The sequence below is a fragment of the Solanum stenotomum genome, chromosome 3, assembly GCF_019186545.1.
Source record: "Solanum stenotomum isolate F172 chromosome 3, ASM1918654v1, whole genome shotgun sequence".
NCBI classification, from domain to species: domain Eukaryota; kingdom Viridiplantae; phylum Streptophyta; class Magnoliopsida; order Solanales; family Solanaceae; genus Solanum; species Solanum stenotomum.
The window spans coordinates 6,163,093-6,179,019 of NC_064284.1; the positions used below are offsets into that span (position 1 = coordinate 6,163,093).

General features: G+C 34.1%; 4 protein-coding genes, 1 long non-coding RNA gene and 1 pseudogene across 5 annotated transcripts; 1 reads left to right on the forward strand and 5 right to left on the reverse strand.

Annotated features, from left to right (window-relative positions):
* The first annotated feature begins 397 nt into the window (after positions 1–397).
* On the forward strand, positions 398–7,050 carry LOC125857976 (uncharacterized). Its single transcript, XR_007445706.1, has 2 exons — positions 398–531; positions 6,822–7,050. It is a non-coding gene; the product is annotated as an uncharacterized LOC125857976 (long non-coding RNA).
* LOC125857945 (protein DOWNY MILDEW RESISTANCE 6-like) lies at positions 488–1,754 on the reverse strand (annotated as a pseudogene).
* Positions 2,437–3,854, reverse strand: LOC125857943 (1-aminocyclopropane-1-carboxylate oxidase 5-like). Its single transcript, XM_049537606.1, has 3 exons — positions 3,497–3,854; positions 3,066–3,387; positions 2,437–2,978 (listed from the first exon to the last, which is right to left on the reverse strand). The coding sequence occupies exons 1-3, from the start codon at positions 3,829–3,831 to the stop codon at positions 2,709–2,711; spliced, it is 927 nt and encodes a 308-aa protein (XP_049393563.1). The 5' UTR covers positions 3,832–3,854; the 3' UTR covers positions 2,437–2,708.
* Positions 4,836–6,298, reverse strand: LOC125857942 (1-aminocyclopropane-1-carboxylate oxidase 5-like). The gene is made up of 3 exons (XM_049537604.1): positions 5,881–6,298; positions 5,416–5,737; positions 4,836–5,314 (listed from the first exon to the last, which is right to left on the reverse strand). The coding sequence occupies exons 1-3, from the start codon at positions 6,216–6,218 to the stop codon at positions 5,045–5,047; spliced, it is 930 nt and encodes a 309-aa protein (XP_049393561.1). The 5' UTR covers positions 6,219–6,298; the 3' UTR covers positions 4,836–5,044.
* On the reverse strand, positions 6,620–7,953 carry LOC125857946 (1-aminocyclopropane-1-carboxylate oxidase 5-like). Its single transcript, XM_049537608.1, has 3 exons — positions 7,543–7,953; positions 7,128–7,449; positions 6,620–7,047 (listed from the first exon to the last, which is right to left on the reverse strand). Exons 1-3 carry the CDS (start codon positions 7,875–7,877, stop codon positions 6,784–6,786), a joined length of 921 nt encoding a protein of 306 aa, XP_049393565.1. The 5' UTR covers positions 7,878–7,953; the 3' UTR covers positions 6,620–6,783.
* An 886-nt stretch (positions 7,954–8,839) lies between these two features.
* LOC125857823 (1-aminocyclopropane-1-carboxylate oxidase 5-like) lies at positions 8,840–10,098 on the reverse strand. The gene is made up of 3 exons (XM_049537471.1): positions 9,894–10,098; positions 9,319–9,671; positions 8,840–9,234 (listed from the first exon to the last, which is right to left on the reverse strand). Exons 1-3 carry the CDS (start codon positions 10,096–10,098, stop codon positions 8,965–8,967), a joined length of 828 nt encoding a protein of 275 aa, XP_049393428.1. The 3' UTR covers positions 8,840–8,964.
* Between the last annotated feature and the right edge of the window lie 5,829 nt (positions 10,099–15,927).

Sequence of the window (15,927 nt, forward strand, 5' to 3'; positions counted from 1 at the left end):
TAGATCTTAATTAGTACTCTTTATCATTTGTCTGATATTATTTTTAGCATTATCAAAGATTTGTTCAGAGAAAATCTCAATACTCTAGATTCCCATATAACTTTGATATGGAGTTAAATTTTATAAAACAGATGCATTGGTGTCTAAAACTACAGTAAAACAATATGAAGGAGTACTTGATGTTATTCTGAAAAGCAAAAAAGGAAAGCAAGAAAACAATATCTGCAGTATCCGCAATTTGAATATTTTGAATTAGTAACAACATACAGCAGCAATACATAGCTATAAATTGAGGATTCCTCTTCATAGAATCAGGCTTGTGCGTGAAAGACATGTTTAACATACTTAAGAAAATAACTGTGTGCCCGCTAACAATTTAAATTTTTAATTGAGATGGTCGCACACTTCAACATATATATTAGGAGTGATGTAATACATCTTTATTTCCATAATATAGATAAAACTTTTCACTACATAGACGTCTTCTCTAATTAGAAATTGAGTAGTGGGTTATATGGATGAGATCTTCAGGTCTATCTGGTGGATTACTCCTGTTTTTGATTCTCAGCTGATGATATTCTTCAAACAGGAATCCTCTGTACTTTGGCGACTCTCCAATTTCCTCTGTAAATTGTGGTAATGGCTCAACCCACTTGGCTCCTTGCACATTATAGAAGAACGCGTACGAGTAACGGTCTGTTTCACTTGGGCTCACTGCTCTGTGAGTTGCACTCTTGAATTAATTGTTGCTTAGCACCTTTTTTATTTATGTCAATAAAATTTAATAAATTAAAATTTTGGGATAGTGGTAAATGTGAAATCTATAACCAACCTAGAGTGGAGTTATAAGTACCTGAATGACATCACCAATGTTAACAATTAGTTTGTGTTTGGAAGGCGCTATGGGAATCCAGTGGTCATCTTTAAGCACCTCAAGGCCTTTAACTTCATCCTGGTAGAGAATGGTGAAGAAGCCAGGATCTTCATGTGGAGGTTTTCCAATGTTGTCATCTTGTGTCACCACAGGTAAATAGTGGAGTCCGAGCAACGAATCCCGAGACCGATCATTTCTGTAGTTTGGTAGGAAGTCAGGAGGGAGGCCAAGACACTCACTTATGATTCCTTCCAACACAACTCCTAATTTTGTGAACTCGGAAATCATCTCCTCCAATACTTGCCTAACAATATCAAAACATATTTATTAGGCAACATTCTGAAAATGCAAAAAACTAGAAACAACTAATTTGAGTCGCAATCAAGAGAGAATATATATATATGTACTTGAAATGAGGTAGTTTGTTGGGGCAGACATCAACGACAGAGAATGGAAAACGAAACACCAAGTTCTCAACTGAATTCTTTGTGCTTTTTAAATAATTATCAGAAGGTACCGCGAGTTTTTCTTCATCAGAACAAGCAAAGAAATTCTTATACATATCCATGGTTTGGCTCAACAACTCCAAAGGAATTCCATGATTCACAATTTGGAAGAAACCAAAGTTAACACAAGCTTCTCTAATTTGCTCAATAGCCTTCGTTTTCCCTTCATTTTCATCTGATCTAAAAAATGGAGAAACATCAATTGTTGGAATATCAAAACTAGCCATCATATTTTTCTTAATTCTCTTCACTCTTCTTAGTCTTATATTTGGATTTTCTTTCGAGTTTAATTTATAAGCATTTTCTCATCTTACAAGTTAGTGGTACAAAAAAAGATATTTACAAGGAAGAAATTAAGTAGAGCTAAGAACCTCATATTCTTGGCATAGTGGGACTCTCTATCTTAAGTAGATATCAATCGTCATTGAATATTATTAACATAAATTTGACTTGACAAAATAAATTATTTTTTATGTCTATCTTATAAACATAAACCCCATACTGTTAATAAACAAAAAAAAAAAAAAAAACCATTATGCTTCTCCTTTCTTTATATTTCTCCCAAAATTAAATTCTTACCTAAAAAAAAGGCTCTTTAATGCTATTCATCTTGAAAGTCTTCTTAGGGATGAAGCTTTGGGGACCCCATTATTATTTTTGAAGTTCCCCTGTGTGCGCCTTAGTAACGTTACAAGCAGACATAGTGAGAACTTTTTTTTGTTAGAACAATTTTATACTAAAACGGCAATACTAACGGCCAATACTTTTCCTGTGGGGAATGCCCCTCAACCACTGTAATGAACTTATGTTTTTTCTTTCTCCTTTAGTCTATTGAAATCCTCCCAAAAAAATAAGTCATTCTTAAACAATGGATTCCTTCATTATTTGGTGTGATTAAAATGTTATTTTCTTGCCTTGTCTTTCTCTCGCCATCTTCATCTCCTAGAAAGAACGGGGAGTGATTTTATAACACAGATGCATTGTCAACAAAAGTAAACAATATGAAGGAGTAGTAGTACTTGACGTTATTCGGAAAAGAAAAAAGCAAAGAAAAGAAACAAGATCTGCAATTTGATTATTTTGAATCAGTAACAACAAGCAGCAGCAAGACACATAGATATAAATTGAGGATTCCTCTTCAATGAATCAGACTTATACGGTGAAAGACGTGTTTAACATAATTTAGAAAATAAATGTCATGTGCTCATTTAAATTATTAAATGAGGTGGTCACACACTTTGACATACATATTAGGAGTGACGTAATACATATCATTGGTATGTTTCTTTCCATATAGAGAGAACTTTTCATTAGATAAAACTTGTCCTCTAATTAGAAATTGAGTAGTGTGTTATATGGATGAGATCTTCAGGTCTATCTGGTGGATGACTCCTGTTTCTGAATCTCAACTGATGATATTCTTCAAACACGAATCCTCTGTACTTGGGCGACTCTCCAATTTCCTTTGTAAATTGTGGTAATGGCTCAACCCACTTGTCTCCTTGCACATTATAGAAGAACACGTACGAGTAACGGTTTGTTTCACCTGGTCTCACCACTTTGTGAGTTGCACTCTTGAATTTATTGTTGCTTAGCACCTTTTTATATGTCAACAACATAAGAAGTTAAAATTTTGGGATAATGGTAAATGTGAAATCTATAACCAAGAGTGGAATTATAAATACCTGAATGACATCACCAATGTTAACAACTAGTTTGTCTTTGGAAGGCGCTATGGGTATCCAGTGGTCATCTTTGTGCACCTGAAGGCCTCCGATTTCATCCTGGTAGAGAATAGTGAAGCAGCCAGGATCTTCATGTGCAGGTTTTCCTGTGTTGTCATCTTCTGTCGCTGGAAAGTAGTGGAGGCCCATCAACGAGTCCCGAGAACGATCATTTCTGTAGTTTGATAGGAAGTCAGGAGGGAGTCCAAGACACTCACTTATGATTCCTTCCAACACAACTCCTAATTTTGTGAAATGGGAAACTATCTCCTCCAATACTTTCCTAAGAATATCAAACAGAGAACATGCAAATTAAAATGTTAGTTCTTATTGGAAACACCATAACAGAGGATCAACAGGTAATTTGAGAGAGAGTATAGCGGAAATGTTACTTGAAATGAGGTGTAATGCTGCGGCAGTTATTGAAGCCAGAGAATGGAAAACGAAACCACAAGTGCTCAAAAGTATCAGCTGAATTCGGTGTGCTTTTTAAATAATTATCAGGTACCGACAGTTTTTCTTCATCCGAACAGGCAAAGAAAGTCTTATACATATCGATGGTTCTACTCAACAAGTCTGAAGGAACTCCGTGATTCACAATCTGAAAGAAACCATAGTTAACACAAGCTTCTCTAATTTGCTCCATAGCCTTCTTTTTCCCTTCTTCATTTTCCTCTGATTTAAAAAATGGAGAAACATCAATTGTTGGAATATCAAAACTAGCCATATTGATGTTTTCCTTACTTTTCTCTTCAAACGTCTTATATTTGGATGTTCTTTTGAGTTTATTTTATAAGCATTTTATGGTGTTGAAGTAAGTTAAATTTGGCATCTCTTCATTTCTCCAAGTTCTTATTTGGACAAGAGATTCAGGTGATTATGGGTGTGTTTGGTATGAAGGAAAACATTTTCCGGAAAATGTTTTCCAATTTTCTCATGTTTGGTTGGGTTAAATGTTTTGGAAAATGTTTTCCAAATCAACTCATTTTCCTCAAATTTAAGGAAAATGACTTCCCTTCAAAACTTAAGGAAAACATTTTCCAAACTCTCTTCTAACTTTCAATTAAAAATAAATTGTTAAAAAAATTAATTTATTTTGTCCCTACACTCAAACCAACCCCCAACCACGCCCCCCAAAAAAATAAATAATTTAAAGTTTGTTTTTAAATTCAATATGTTTACCCCACCCTCACCCCTACCCCCACCCCCTACCACCATCCCTCCCAAAAATATATTAAAAGTTGTTTTTAAAAAATATTTCTAATTTTATTTTTTTATGTTTTACCCCNAACATTTTCTAGGAAAACATTTTCCTTCATACCAAACACACCCTAAATCTCAACCATTAATTTAGATTTATGACATGTGTTCTTTTGTTTTTTTTGGTCGCTGAATGCCATTTTCCATTGCCTATTTGTCTGTTCATGTCTTGATCCAAAATTCCAAAAGCCAAAATATTTAAAAAATTCAAAAGCCAGTAAGCATATCTTATCGAATCAAGGTAACCAATTATCAAAATACAACAGATCAGCAAACTCTGATCCAAAATTCCAAAACCAATAAAAAATCATAATGTGCCTGCCCACCTGATGAAAGATGTCGATCGGCAAATTAATAGCCTTTTGTTTTCTTATTTTTAATGTTATTAGGTAATATGCATTGGTGTCTAAAACTAGAGTAAACAATATGAAAGGAGTACTTAACATTATTCAGAAAAGAAAAAAGGAAAGAAACAAACAAGTCTGCAATTTGATTATTTTAAATCAGTAACAACAAACAGTGCATTGAGGATTCCTCTTCAAAGAATCAGGCTTGTACGATCAAAGACATGTTAACATAATTAAGAAAATAATTGTGTCCCCAGTAACAGTTTAAATGAGATAATCACACACTTTGACATACATATTAATGCTATGTTTCTTTCCATATAGACTTGTTCTCTAATTAGAAATTGAGTAGTGGGTTATATTGAATTGATCTTCAGGTCTAGCTGGTGGATGAGTCTCGTCTCTCTGTCTCAACTGCACATATTCTTTAAAGAGGAATCCTCTGTACTTGGGCGATTCTCCAATTTCCTTGGTGCACTGTGGTAATGGCTCAACCCACTTATCTCCTTGCACGTTATAGAAGAAAGCACACGAGTAACGGTTTGTTTCTCTTGGTCTGATCACCCTGTGCGTTGCACTCTTGAATTTATTGTTGCTTAGCACCTTTTTAATATGTCAAAAACAAAATAAAATGTTCAACTCTTGAAGAATTTTGGGATAATTACAACTGTGAAATAAATCAGGAATAACCAAACTATAATTACCTGAATGACATCACCAATATTAACTACTAGTTTGTCTTTGGAAGGCGCTATGGGAATCCACTGTTCATCTTTATGCACCTGAAGACCTCCAACTTCTGCCTGATAGAGAATGGTGATGCAGCCAGGATCTTTGTGTGCGGATTTTCCTACGTTCTCAGCTTCTGTCGCTGGACTGTAGTGGATGCCGAGCAAGAAATCCCTAGCCTGATCATTTCTGTAGTTTGCTAGGAAGTTAGGAGGGAGGCCCAGACACTCACTTATGATTCTCCCCAATACAAATCCTAATTTTGTGAAATGCGAAGCCATCTCCTCCAATAATTGCCTAAGAATATCAAAACATATTTATTTAACAAACAACATTCTTACCATTTAAGTGAAATCACCATAACAGGGAATCGCTTAAACTTGAAACAGTTTCCAATCAAAAGAGAATAGGGCTATAACGGAAATAAATTAAAATATTACTTGATATGAGGTGGATTTTCGGGGCAGACATTGAAGCCAGAGGATGAAAGATGAAACAGTAGCTGCTCATAAGTCCCAGCTGATTTCTTTGTGCTTTTGAAATAGTTATCAGAAGGTACCGATAGTTTTTCTTCATCTGGACAAGCAAAGAAAGTCTTGTACATATCCATGATTCTGCTCAACAACTCCAAAGGAATTCCGTGATTCGCAATTTGGAAGAAACCATAGTTAACACAAGCTTCTCTCATTTGCTCAATACCCTTTTTTTTCCCTTCTTCATTTTCTTCTGATCTAATAAATGGAGAAACATCAATTGTTGGAATATCAAAACTAGCCATGTCGATTCTCTTGACTCTCAATGATGTTCTTAACCTCTTTATAAAGCAAAAATGAAGTCAACTATTGATTTTCTGCCCATATAAATATTGGATAAGAATCAAAATTGTCCTTAACTGTGCGAAATAGACCATTTATACCCTCTGTTACGTTTTGAGATAAAAAGTACCCCGTTGTTATCTCTAGAGACCACAAATACCCCTCAAAAGTTAACAACTCAAATCAAATAATTTAACTCCCTTTGCAGAACCATAGAAAGGGACAAACTAAAGTACACAATATGAAGGAGTAGTACTTGACGTGTTATTCGGAAAAGAAACAAGATTGCAGTATTTCAAATTAGGAACGACAGACAGCAGCAAGACACACAGATATAAATTGAGGATTAGAATCAGGCGGCTTGTACGGTGAAAGACGTGTTTAACATAATTAAGTAAATAATTGTATGCTCTCTTAAATTTTGAAATGAGAGGTCACATGCACCTTTCAACATACATACATATTAAGAGTGTTGTAATACATATTATTGCTGCTATATATGTTTCGATAAAACATTCATCACATAGATTAAATTGAGTAGTGTGTTATATGGATGAGATCTTGAGGTGTAGCTGGTGGATGAGTCATGTTTTTGATTCTCAACTGCATATATTCTCCGAAGAGGAATCCTCTGTACTTGGGCGACTCTCCAATTTCCTTGGTGAACTGTGGTAATGGCTCAACCCACTTGTCTCCTTGCACGTTATAGAAGAAAGTGCACGAGTAACGGTTTGCTTCTCTTGGTCTGACCACTCTGTGAGTTGCACTCTTGAATCTATTGTTGCTTAGTACCTTCGACATAAAAATAAAATAAAATAAAAAATAAATTGGATGATGATAACTGTGAGCAGCGGAACAAAAACAATAATTACCTGAATAACATCTCCAATGTTAACAATTAGTTTGTCTTTGGAAGGGGCTATGGGAATCCAGTGCCCATTTTTGTGCACCTCAAGGCCACCGACTTCATCCTGGTAGACAACGGTGAAGCAGCCAAGATCTTCGTGTGCCTGTTTTCCTGTGTTGTCATTTTCTGTAGCTGGAAAGTAGTGGATGCCGATCAACGTATCCCGAGACTCATCATTTTTATAGTTTGTTAGAAAGTTAGGAGGGAGGCCCAGACACTCACTTATCATTCCTTCCAACACAACTCCTAATTTTTTGAAATGGGAACCCATCTCCTCCAATAATTCCCTAACAACATATATATATATAAATGGGTGAATGAAACTTTAAATTCTTGACAAGAAACAGTTAATTTGAGATGCTAATAAATTAAAGTATTACTTGAAATGAGGTGGATTTTTGGGGCAGACATTGACGACAGAGGATGAAAGACGAAACGCAAAGTGCTCATAAGTCTCAGCTGGATTCTGTGTGCTTTTGAAATAATTATGAGGTACCAACAGTTTTTCTTCATCTGAAGAAGCAAAAAAAGTCTTATACATATCCATGCTTCTGCTTAACAATTCCAAAGGAATTTTGTGATTCGCAATCTGGAAGAAACCATAGTTAACACAAGCTTCTCTTATTTGCTCAATAACCTTCTTTTTCGCTTCTTCGTTTTCCTCTAATCTATAAAACGGAGAAACATCAATTGTTGGAATATCAAAACTAGCCATGATGTCTTCCTTAATTTTCTCCACTCTCAATAGACAAGTATGCAATCATTCGCTCAAATAAAATAGTTAAACAGAATATAAAATTAATTTGCCCTTAATCATTTCTGTTCTGCCCCATATGGCCATATAAATAATACTATTCAATTTCTGGATAGCTCAGTCATAAATTTAAAAGGCATAATACACAAATGTGTTCTTTAACTTGACTTCAGTCCACAACTTTCAAACTTTGAATGTGCACGAGTAACTCGTAACCTTCCAAAACAGTCACTTAATAAACAAATGTTTCTGAAAATTTGCAACCTTTGGATGGAAATTTTAAATAAAATTCGAGAAAGAAACTGAATCGGGTAGTGCGGTTTGAAATTGGGTCACGCAGATCCAATTCGGGTTGTACATTTGGCTAATTTAATTAATGATTAAATAAATAATTAGGTAAATAATATTTAAAAAATTGTCTAAAAACAATATGTCAATCATTTTTCAAAGCCAAAGCATGACAACAGCGCAAGGGTTCCTCTTTTCAACCCTTTTAACAATAAACAAAAGTGTTTCCTGGTCATTTTCATCTCCTAGAAATAAAGGGCAGAGGTCAACTGTTGGTATTACTAAATTAGCCATGTGGACTTGCAATAGTACTCGTGCAACCAAGATGTTGATAAAAATCAATCAATAATTTGGTTTTGTGAGATGGCTAAGATGAATCTTATTGGTACAAGATTACACACAAGGATAAGTATGGCTAAAGATTAATCAGATCAAATAATTTAACTCCCTTTGCAGAACCATAGGAAGAGACAAACTAGAGTAAACAATATGAAGGAGTAGTACTTGACGTTATTCGGAAAAAGAAAAAAAAAGGGAAGAGAAAGAAACAAGATTGCAGTAGCTGCAATTTGAGTATTTTAAATTAGTAACGACAAACGGCTGTAACACACGTAGATATAAATTGAAAAGACGTGTTTTAAGAAATAACAGCATGTGCTGCCTAACAAATTAAATTTTTAAATGAGATGGTCACGATACATATTATTGATATGTTTATTTCCATATAGAGAGAAAACTGTTCATCACATAGACTTGTCCTCTAATTAGAAATTGAGTAGTGAGTTATATGGATGAGATCTTCAGGTCTATCTGGAGGATGACTCCTGTTTTTGATTCTCAAATGATGATATTCTTCAAACACGAATCCTCTGTACTTTGGTGACTCTCCAATTTCCTTTGTAAATTGTGGTAATGGCTCAACCCACTTGTCTCCATGCACATTATAGAAGAAAGCGTACGAGTAACGGTTTGTTTCACTTGGTCTCACCACTCTGTGAGTTGCACTCTTGAATTTATTGTTGCTTAGCACCTTTTTTATATCAACAAATATAAAAGTTTTTAAATTTTGGGAAATGGTAACTGTGAAATTAACCAACATTCAAATTATAAATACCTGAATGACATCACCAATGTTAACAATAAGTTTGTCTTTGGAAGGCGCTATGGGAATCCATTGGTCATCTTTGTGCACCTCAAGGCCTCTAACTTCATCCTGGTAGAGAATAGTGAAGCAGCCAGGATCTTCATGTGCAGTTTTTCCCGTCTTGTCATCATCTTCTATCGCTGGAAAGTAGTGGAGACCGAGCAATGAATCCCGAGAACGATCATTTCTATAGTTTGGTAGGAAGTCAGGAGGGAGGCCAAGACACTCATTTATGATTCCTTCCAACACAACTTCTAATTTTGTGAAATGAGAAACAATCGCCTCCAATACTTGCCTAAGAATATCAAACAGAGAACATTCTTACAAATTTTCTAAAGAATTAAAATTTCGTACTACTTCTTATTGGAAACACCATAACAAAGGATCGCCTAAACTAGAAACAGTTAATTTGAGATGCAATTGAGAGAGAATAGAATAAAATATTACTTGAAATTGGGGAAGACATTGAATGGAAAACGAAACAGCTAATGTTCATTAGTCCCAGATGAATTCTTTGTGCTTTTAAGATAATTATAAAAAGGTACCGCGAGTTTTTCTGAAAGTCTTAGAATACATATCCATGGTTCCGCTCAACAACTCCAAAGGAATTCCGTGATTCACAATTTGGAAGAAACCATAGTTAACACAAGCTTCTCTTATTTGCACAATAACCTTCTTTTTCCCTTCTTCATTTTCCTCTAATCTAAAAAATGGAGAAACATCAATAGTTGGAATATCAAAACTAGCCATGGTGTTTTCCTTAATTCTCTTGACTCTCAATTTTGTTCCAACCTCTTTATAAAACAAAACAAAAAAACATAGTTTAAGGAGAAGTCAATTGTTGATCTGCCCCATATAAATATTCAGTTTCTGGATTCCTAGCTCTATCAAGACTTGTCATATGCTATAGTTTAGGAATTTTATGCTTTTCTAGTAATCCAAAAAATGATCCAATAACGTAACGTCCTAACATTTTATCTTACAAGACAAATATATACTTATTAGTTAAAGGGTCTCCACAAATCATTGAGGACAAGAATCATTAGATAATAACTTGAATAACTCTATTAGAAAAGTTTGATAGGCGTGATCAGTAAACTAACCAGATGATCACTTAATTAATAGTGGAACCGATTAATTTATATTTTAGATGATGCTGATTGCTACTCCTACTATACATATAGTAGTGATGATAGATTTGTTATTTCTCAAAAGTAAACCAACTACCACCTACTTATGTAGTTGTTTATTTTCAGCTGCAACTCTCCATGGTGTTTGTCTTCTAACTGACTCCAGTATTACTGAATAAATTATTTTGAAAAAAATACAGATGTTGGTTGCGGAAAAAGGAGGGGCACCTTTATGTTCATTAAACAAATTATTAGTTGGAACTTTAATTACACTTTGGATAATAATTAAGTTCTGAATAACTCTTTAGCCCCCGTGTATCGGCCGGTTCAGTTCGGGTTTGAAATTTATCGGTTTGACTTATTCGTTATGGGTTTGTAGAGATACTAAACCATTGTAGAACCATTAAGACATTGGCTTATCGGTTATTGATCGTTATCAGTTCGGTTATCGGTTTACGATTTGACACAAAAAAATATTGAAAATCACATGGAAACAAGGTGACAAACCAAATGAACCATGTACATGAGTTCACAAGTTATATCTTGCTAAAAAACAAACACTTTTACATTGTAGAGTAACCAAGCGTTTGAGACAACCAGAAATAAAAGTAGGAAACCAAACTCTAAGTAAAGAACTTTATATACTAAATGGTATAAATATAATTATTAAATTTACTATCGGGTTATCGGTTAACCCGTTAAGAAAAAACTTCAAACTGTTAGGAACCGATAATTAATCCGATAACAAAAATAATCAAAAACTGTTATCAAAACCGCTAAACCAATAAACCAATAACTTTTTTCCGGTTCGAATTATCAGTTTTGATTCGATATTGAACAACCCTACTCATCACATCATTTTTTTTCACGAATACTCTGCCAATTCATTTTAAATTATGTGAAGGTGTTATAACTATTCAGGTAATTAAATAGTTTTTTAATTGTAATTTTCTCAATTATTTTTAAATATTTTGAATCCTTACATCTGTTGACTTATAGTGTTTCCGTGTATTTAAATATATCAATTTTTATTTTTAAAAATCTATACATTAATTCATAATTAAAATAAATATTTTAATTTTCTTGTATTTTAAATTTCTCCACATACATTGAGAGAGTAGCATTTGAGAGCTTCTTTATTTTATAATGTCAACTTAGTTAGCTTACTGATGAGACGAAATTTTTATTTTTGGTGGCATGACTAAGGAAAGAATGATTGTCACTCATGATTATGGGTGACGATAATAATTAATAATAAAACCAAAATATGATTGACGCATTTTTTTAATATTTAGTTATTTGGAGAATAAAAAACACGTCATCAGAATAAGGAAAAGTAGACACGAAGATTTTTACTTTTATTTTCTTAATTTAAAAGTGGGACAAAGATGCCCATTTATTAAAAACAAGGATTGAGAAAGCTCCTATCCTATTTAAAGAAAACTCGGGAGCAAAAGCAATTTTCCAATTGAGTGCTTATATGAGCATATAATATAATCCCTATAATCAATTTTATATGATGATGCAATTTGATTTGATACGAAATTTAAAAGATAATTTTTATAAAAAAAATTGTAATTTAAAATAAATAATAGCTATTTATGTAATTATAAATTATTTTATTAAAAATAAAATATATATTTTAAGTTAGTTTTTTTTTTATTAAATATAAGAATGTGTCATTTTTTTTTGCACGATCTAAAAAGAAAAATGAATCATATAAATTAAGATAGAAAATATAATAGAGGAATTTCAGGAATAGATAATATTAGTTTGAAATTAGGTATTTTTAGCTACATTTTGACTGATTACAATTCATAGTTACATTATTGTCTGCGGAGTACTAAATATATTCCATGTATCTTTATGTTAAAAGTGATTTCTAATAAAAACACAATATTCAATGCAGTACATTAATTGAATTCCAATATCATTTTGAAACAAGAAAACTTAGCATAAATCACACCCACTAATATCTCAATTTTTCATAAATAATGAGACTCCAAAATCTCACAAGATCTTTTTTGTGATAAAAAGAAATTGTTCAAACAAGATATTTTCTTCTTTATTTATTTCTTTATTACTAACTATTACTCATACCACATTATTACATAATTATTCAACATTACATATTAAGAATGATGTAATACCTATTATTGCAATGTTTCTTTTTCATATAGAGATAAAACATTTCATCACATAGACTTTTTGTCTAATTAGAAATTGAGTGGTGTGTTATATGTATGAGATCTTCAGGTCTAGATGGTGGATGACTCCTGTTTCTGAATCTCAACTCATGATATTCTTCAAACACGAATCCTCTATACTTTGGTGACTCTCCAATTTCCTTTGTAAACTCTGGTAATGGCTCAACGTACCCACTGCACTTAGTCGAGTAATAAATAATTTATGCATGATTAATATTAGAATAATTAATATAAATATAACTAAAGTAATGCATTATATTTAACATTACTCTTATATACTCTATCAAACGATCATGAGAAAAAGTGCATTGTCTATTATGCCAAATGTGAAGTTACATACCTCAACTATATGTTCAAATGTCAGCTCATGTTATGTTACTTGGTAGTTTTCTTTTCATCCTTTAACCTAATAAAAACATTGTGTTTAAAGATTATTTTTTTTTAAAAAGGTTAGGGTTAACACTACAAAAAAACCCTTTAATTGTTGGAGTTTTATTACGGAGGTTAATATAACCCCGTAAATTGCATCTAATTACGGAGGTTTAAGTAACCCTGCCATTTCTAAGCAATTTGTGGGGGTTATTAACTGTGGTAACCCTCAAATTAAAATTCAATTTATAATAGTAAGGCAGAGGCATTTTCTCCTCTTCTCTCCAATATCCCTAATTAACATTTTAGGTTCCTGGATAGCGATTAATGGAGAAGAAACAATGGCGTCGGTGTCAATTGGAATCACCAGCCTGGAAGTCCGATACATCGACAACTCCATCGGTGNAAGTTAGTTTTTTTTTTATTAAATATAAGAATGTGTCATTTTTTTTTGCACGATCTAAAAAGAAAAATGAATCATATAAATTAAGATAGAAAATATAATAGAGGAATTTCAGGAATAGATAATATTAGTTTGAAATTAGGTATTTTTGATAAATTCTATGAACAGTTAACACTCAATTCACTAGACTTCCATTGATAGCCATTAGAGAAAGCTCTGCTAAGAAGAAAAGAGAGAGAACTTGTATTGAAAGAAAATGAGTGAAAACTGATACATTGTATTGGTACATCTTTCTGTATATATACAGCATCATCTAACAAACTGTAACTAACTTCTACTAACTGTACTAACAAACTTGCCTAACAAATATCTATTATTGGTATTGACTAACTTGCCCCTCATACTCATTTCATCATGTTATGCCTATTTCTTTACTCCCCCTCAAGCTGGCTGGTATGAAGATATTCAACATGCCTAGCTTGCCTACTAGGAATTCATGTTGTGGTCGTGGCAAACCTTTAGTCAACACATCTGCCAATTGATCTTTGGAACCTACATGCACTGTCTTGATCAGCCCCTCTTGAATTTTATGCTTGATGAAATGACAATCTATCTCAATATGTTTAGTACGTTAGTGAAAAACAGGATTTGCTGCAATTTGCAATGCAGCTTTGTTATCACTGTGCACAATTACAGGAGTTATTATCTCACCATCCAATTCTTTCAACAAAGCAGTTAGCCACACTACTTCAGAAACAACATTTGCCATGCTCCTGTATTCATCTTCTGTTGTACTCCTGGACACCACACTTTGTTTCTTTGATTTCCAAGAAATCAGTGAGCTCCCATGTTTGATCACAAAACCTGAGACTGACCTTCTTGTGTTGGGGCAAGAAGCCCAGTCTGAATCACAGAAGACTGTCAGTGAATTGGAGGCCTTGCTACTCAACAATATACCTAGAGCTGGCTCTCTTTTGATATACTTCATGACCCTAACTGCTGCATCCCAGTGAGATTGTTTAGGTTGTTGTAAAAATTGACTAAGAGTCTGTACTGCATAGCTTATGTCAGGTCTCGTAAGTGTCAAGTATAACATCTTCCCAATTAACCTTTGATACTTTGTCTTGTCTTCTAACATGTCATCATCTATTTTTTGTATCAACTCATCAAGTTCTGGTGTTGTTAGCTTTGCATTAACCTCTAGTGGAGTCCATGCTGGTTTGACAGATCCTATCCCCAGTTCTGAAATGATTTCTAGAGCATACTTCATCTGGTTTATCAGAATACCTTTAGAAGATCTGTGAAACTCCATTCCAAGAAAGAACTTCAGTGTTCCTAAGTCTTTGATCTTGAAGGCTTCATGTAAGGATGCTTTGGTTTCCTCAATAGCAGAGATACTGCTACCTGTTACCAACATATCATCCACATAGACCAAAACAATGACAATATCATTCCCTTTCTTCCTTATGAACAATGAGTGATCCATACAACTTTGAACAAAACCTGAATGGACCAATGCATCAGATAATTTCAAGTTCCACTGTCTGCTGGCATGTTTTAACCCATACAAGGATTTAACAAGTCTACAAACAGTGCCACTAGACTCCCTTTGACTTGGTAATCCCTGAGGAAGCTGCATGTACACCTCATCATCTAAATCACCTTGAAGGAAAACATTATAAACATCCAGCTGATGAATATGCCAGTTATTTTGAGCAGCCAGTGACAGAACAATTCTCACAGTGGCAATCTTGACCACTGGAGAAAATGTTTCATGATAGTCTAGACCTTCCTGCTGATTATACCCCTTAGCCACCAGCCTGGCTTTGAATCTCTCCACCTCACCAGAAGCCTGCAACTTAACCTTATACACCCATCGACAACCAATAGCCATTTTGCTTGGAGGTAAGGGTACCAAATCCCAAGTATGGTTGAGCTGAAGAGACTCCAACTCAGAAGTCATGGCATCAACCCACCTGTTATCCTTAATAGCCTCATGATAGGACCTAGGCTCCTGTATATGAGATAGAGAACTGAGAAACACCTGATGAGCTGGTGAAATAGTTGCATTGGAGAGATAGGCACTGAGTGGATAAGTAACATGAGCAACCTTTTTGGTGACATAATCAACATGCCAAAGGGGTGCCTTAGATACTCTTTGTGACCTCCTAGGTGGTGAAGGAATGGAGACATGCAAGGTTGTATCTGGAGATGCATTGGAAACAATAGGAGATGTAGAAGGATGTGGTGAACTAGAAGACTGTGTAGGCAGTGGACTTGCAGGATCATTAACAGTGATAGTGTGAAGAGGGTCATCAATAGAGGAAATGTCACTAGGAGGGAATGATTCAGAAGACCAAAGAAACTGATCAACCTGAGGGACAGGCTCAGGAGATGACTGAAAAGGAAAGACATGTTCCCTGAAAGTGACATCCCTATTGACAAAAAATCTTTTCTATGCAAGATCAAA

Bases quoted from the DNA above. Each gene is read 5' to 3' on its own strand.
- LOC125857943 (XM_049537606.1), bottom strand. From the start codon at position 3,831: ATGGCTAGTTTTGATATTCCAACAATTGATGTTTCTCCATTTTTTAAA. The intron at 3,388-3,496 runs GTAACATTTCCG...TGATATTCTTAG, and splicing joins AGCATTACACCTCATTTCAA to GAAAGTATTGGAGGAGATAG. The intron at 2,979-3,065 runs GTATTTATAATT...ACATATAAAAAG, and splicing joins ACATTGGTGATGTCATTCAG to GTGCTAAGCAACAATAAATT.
- LOC125857942 (XM_049537604.1), bottom strand. From the start codon at position 6,218: ATGGCTAGTTTTGATATTCCAACAATTGATGTTTCTCCATTTATTAGA. The intron at 5,738-5,880 runs GTAATATTTTAA...TGATATTCTTAG, and splicing joins GAAAATCCACCTCATATCAA to GCAATTATTGGAGGAGATGG. The intron at 5,315-5,415 runs GTAATTATAGTT...CATATTAAAAAG, and splicing joins ATATTGGTGATGTCATTCAG to GTGCTAAGCAACAATAAATT.
- LOC125857946 (XM_049537608.1), bottom strand. From the start codon at position 7,877: ATGGCTAGTTTTGATATTCCAACAATTGATGTTTCTCCGTTTTATAGA. The intron at 7,450-7,542 runs GTAATACTTTAA...ATATGTTGTTAG, and splicing joins AAAAATCCACCTCATTTCAA to GGAATTATTGGAGGAGATGG. The intron at 7,048-7,127 runs GTAATTATTGTT...TTTATGTCGAAG, and splicing joins ACATTGGAGATGTTATTCAG to GTACTAAGCAACAATAGATT.
- LOC125857823 (XM_049537471.1), bottom strand. From the start codon at position 10,098: ATGGCTAGTTTTGATATTCCAACTATTGATGTTTCTCCATTTTTTAGA. The intron at 9,672-9,893 runs GTACCTTTTTAT...TAGAAAATTTGT, and splicing joins GACTTTCAGAAAAACTCGCG to AAGAATGTTCTCTGTTTGAT. The intron at 9,235-9,318 runs GTATTTATAATT...GATATAAAAAAG, and splicing joins ACATTGGTGATGTCATTCAG to GTGCTAAGCAACAATAAATT.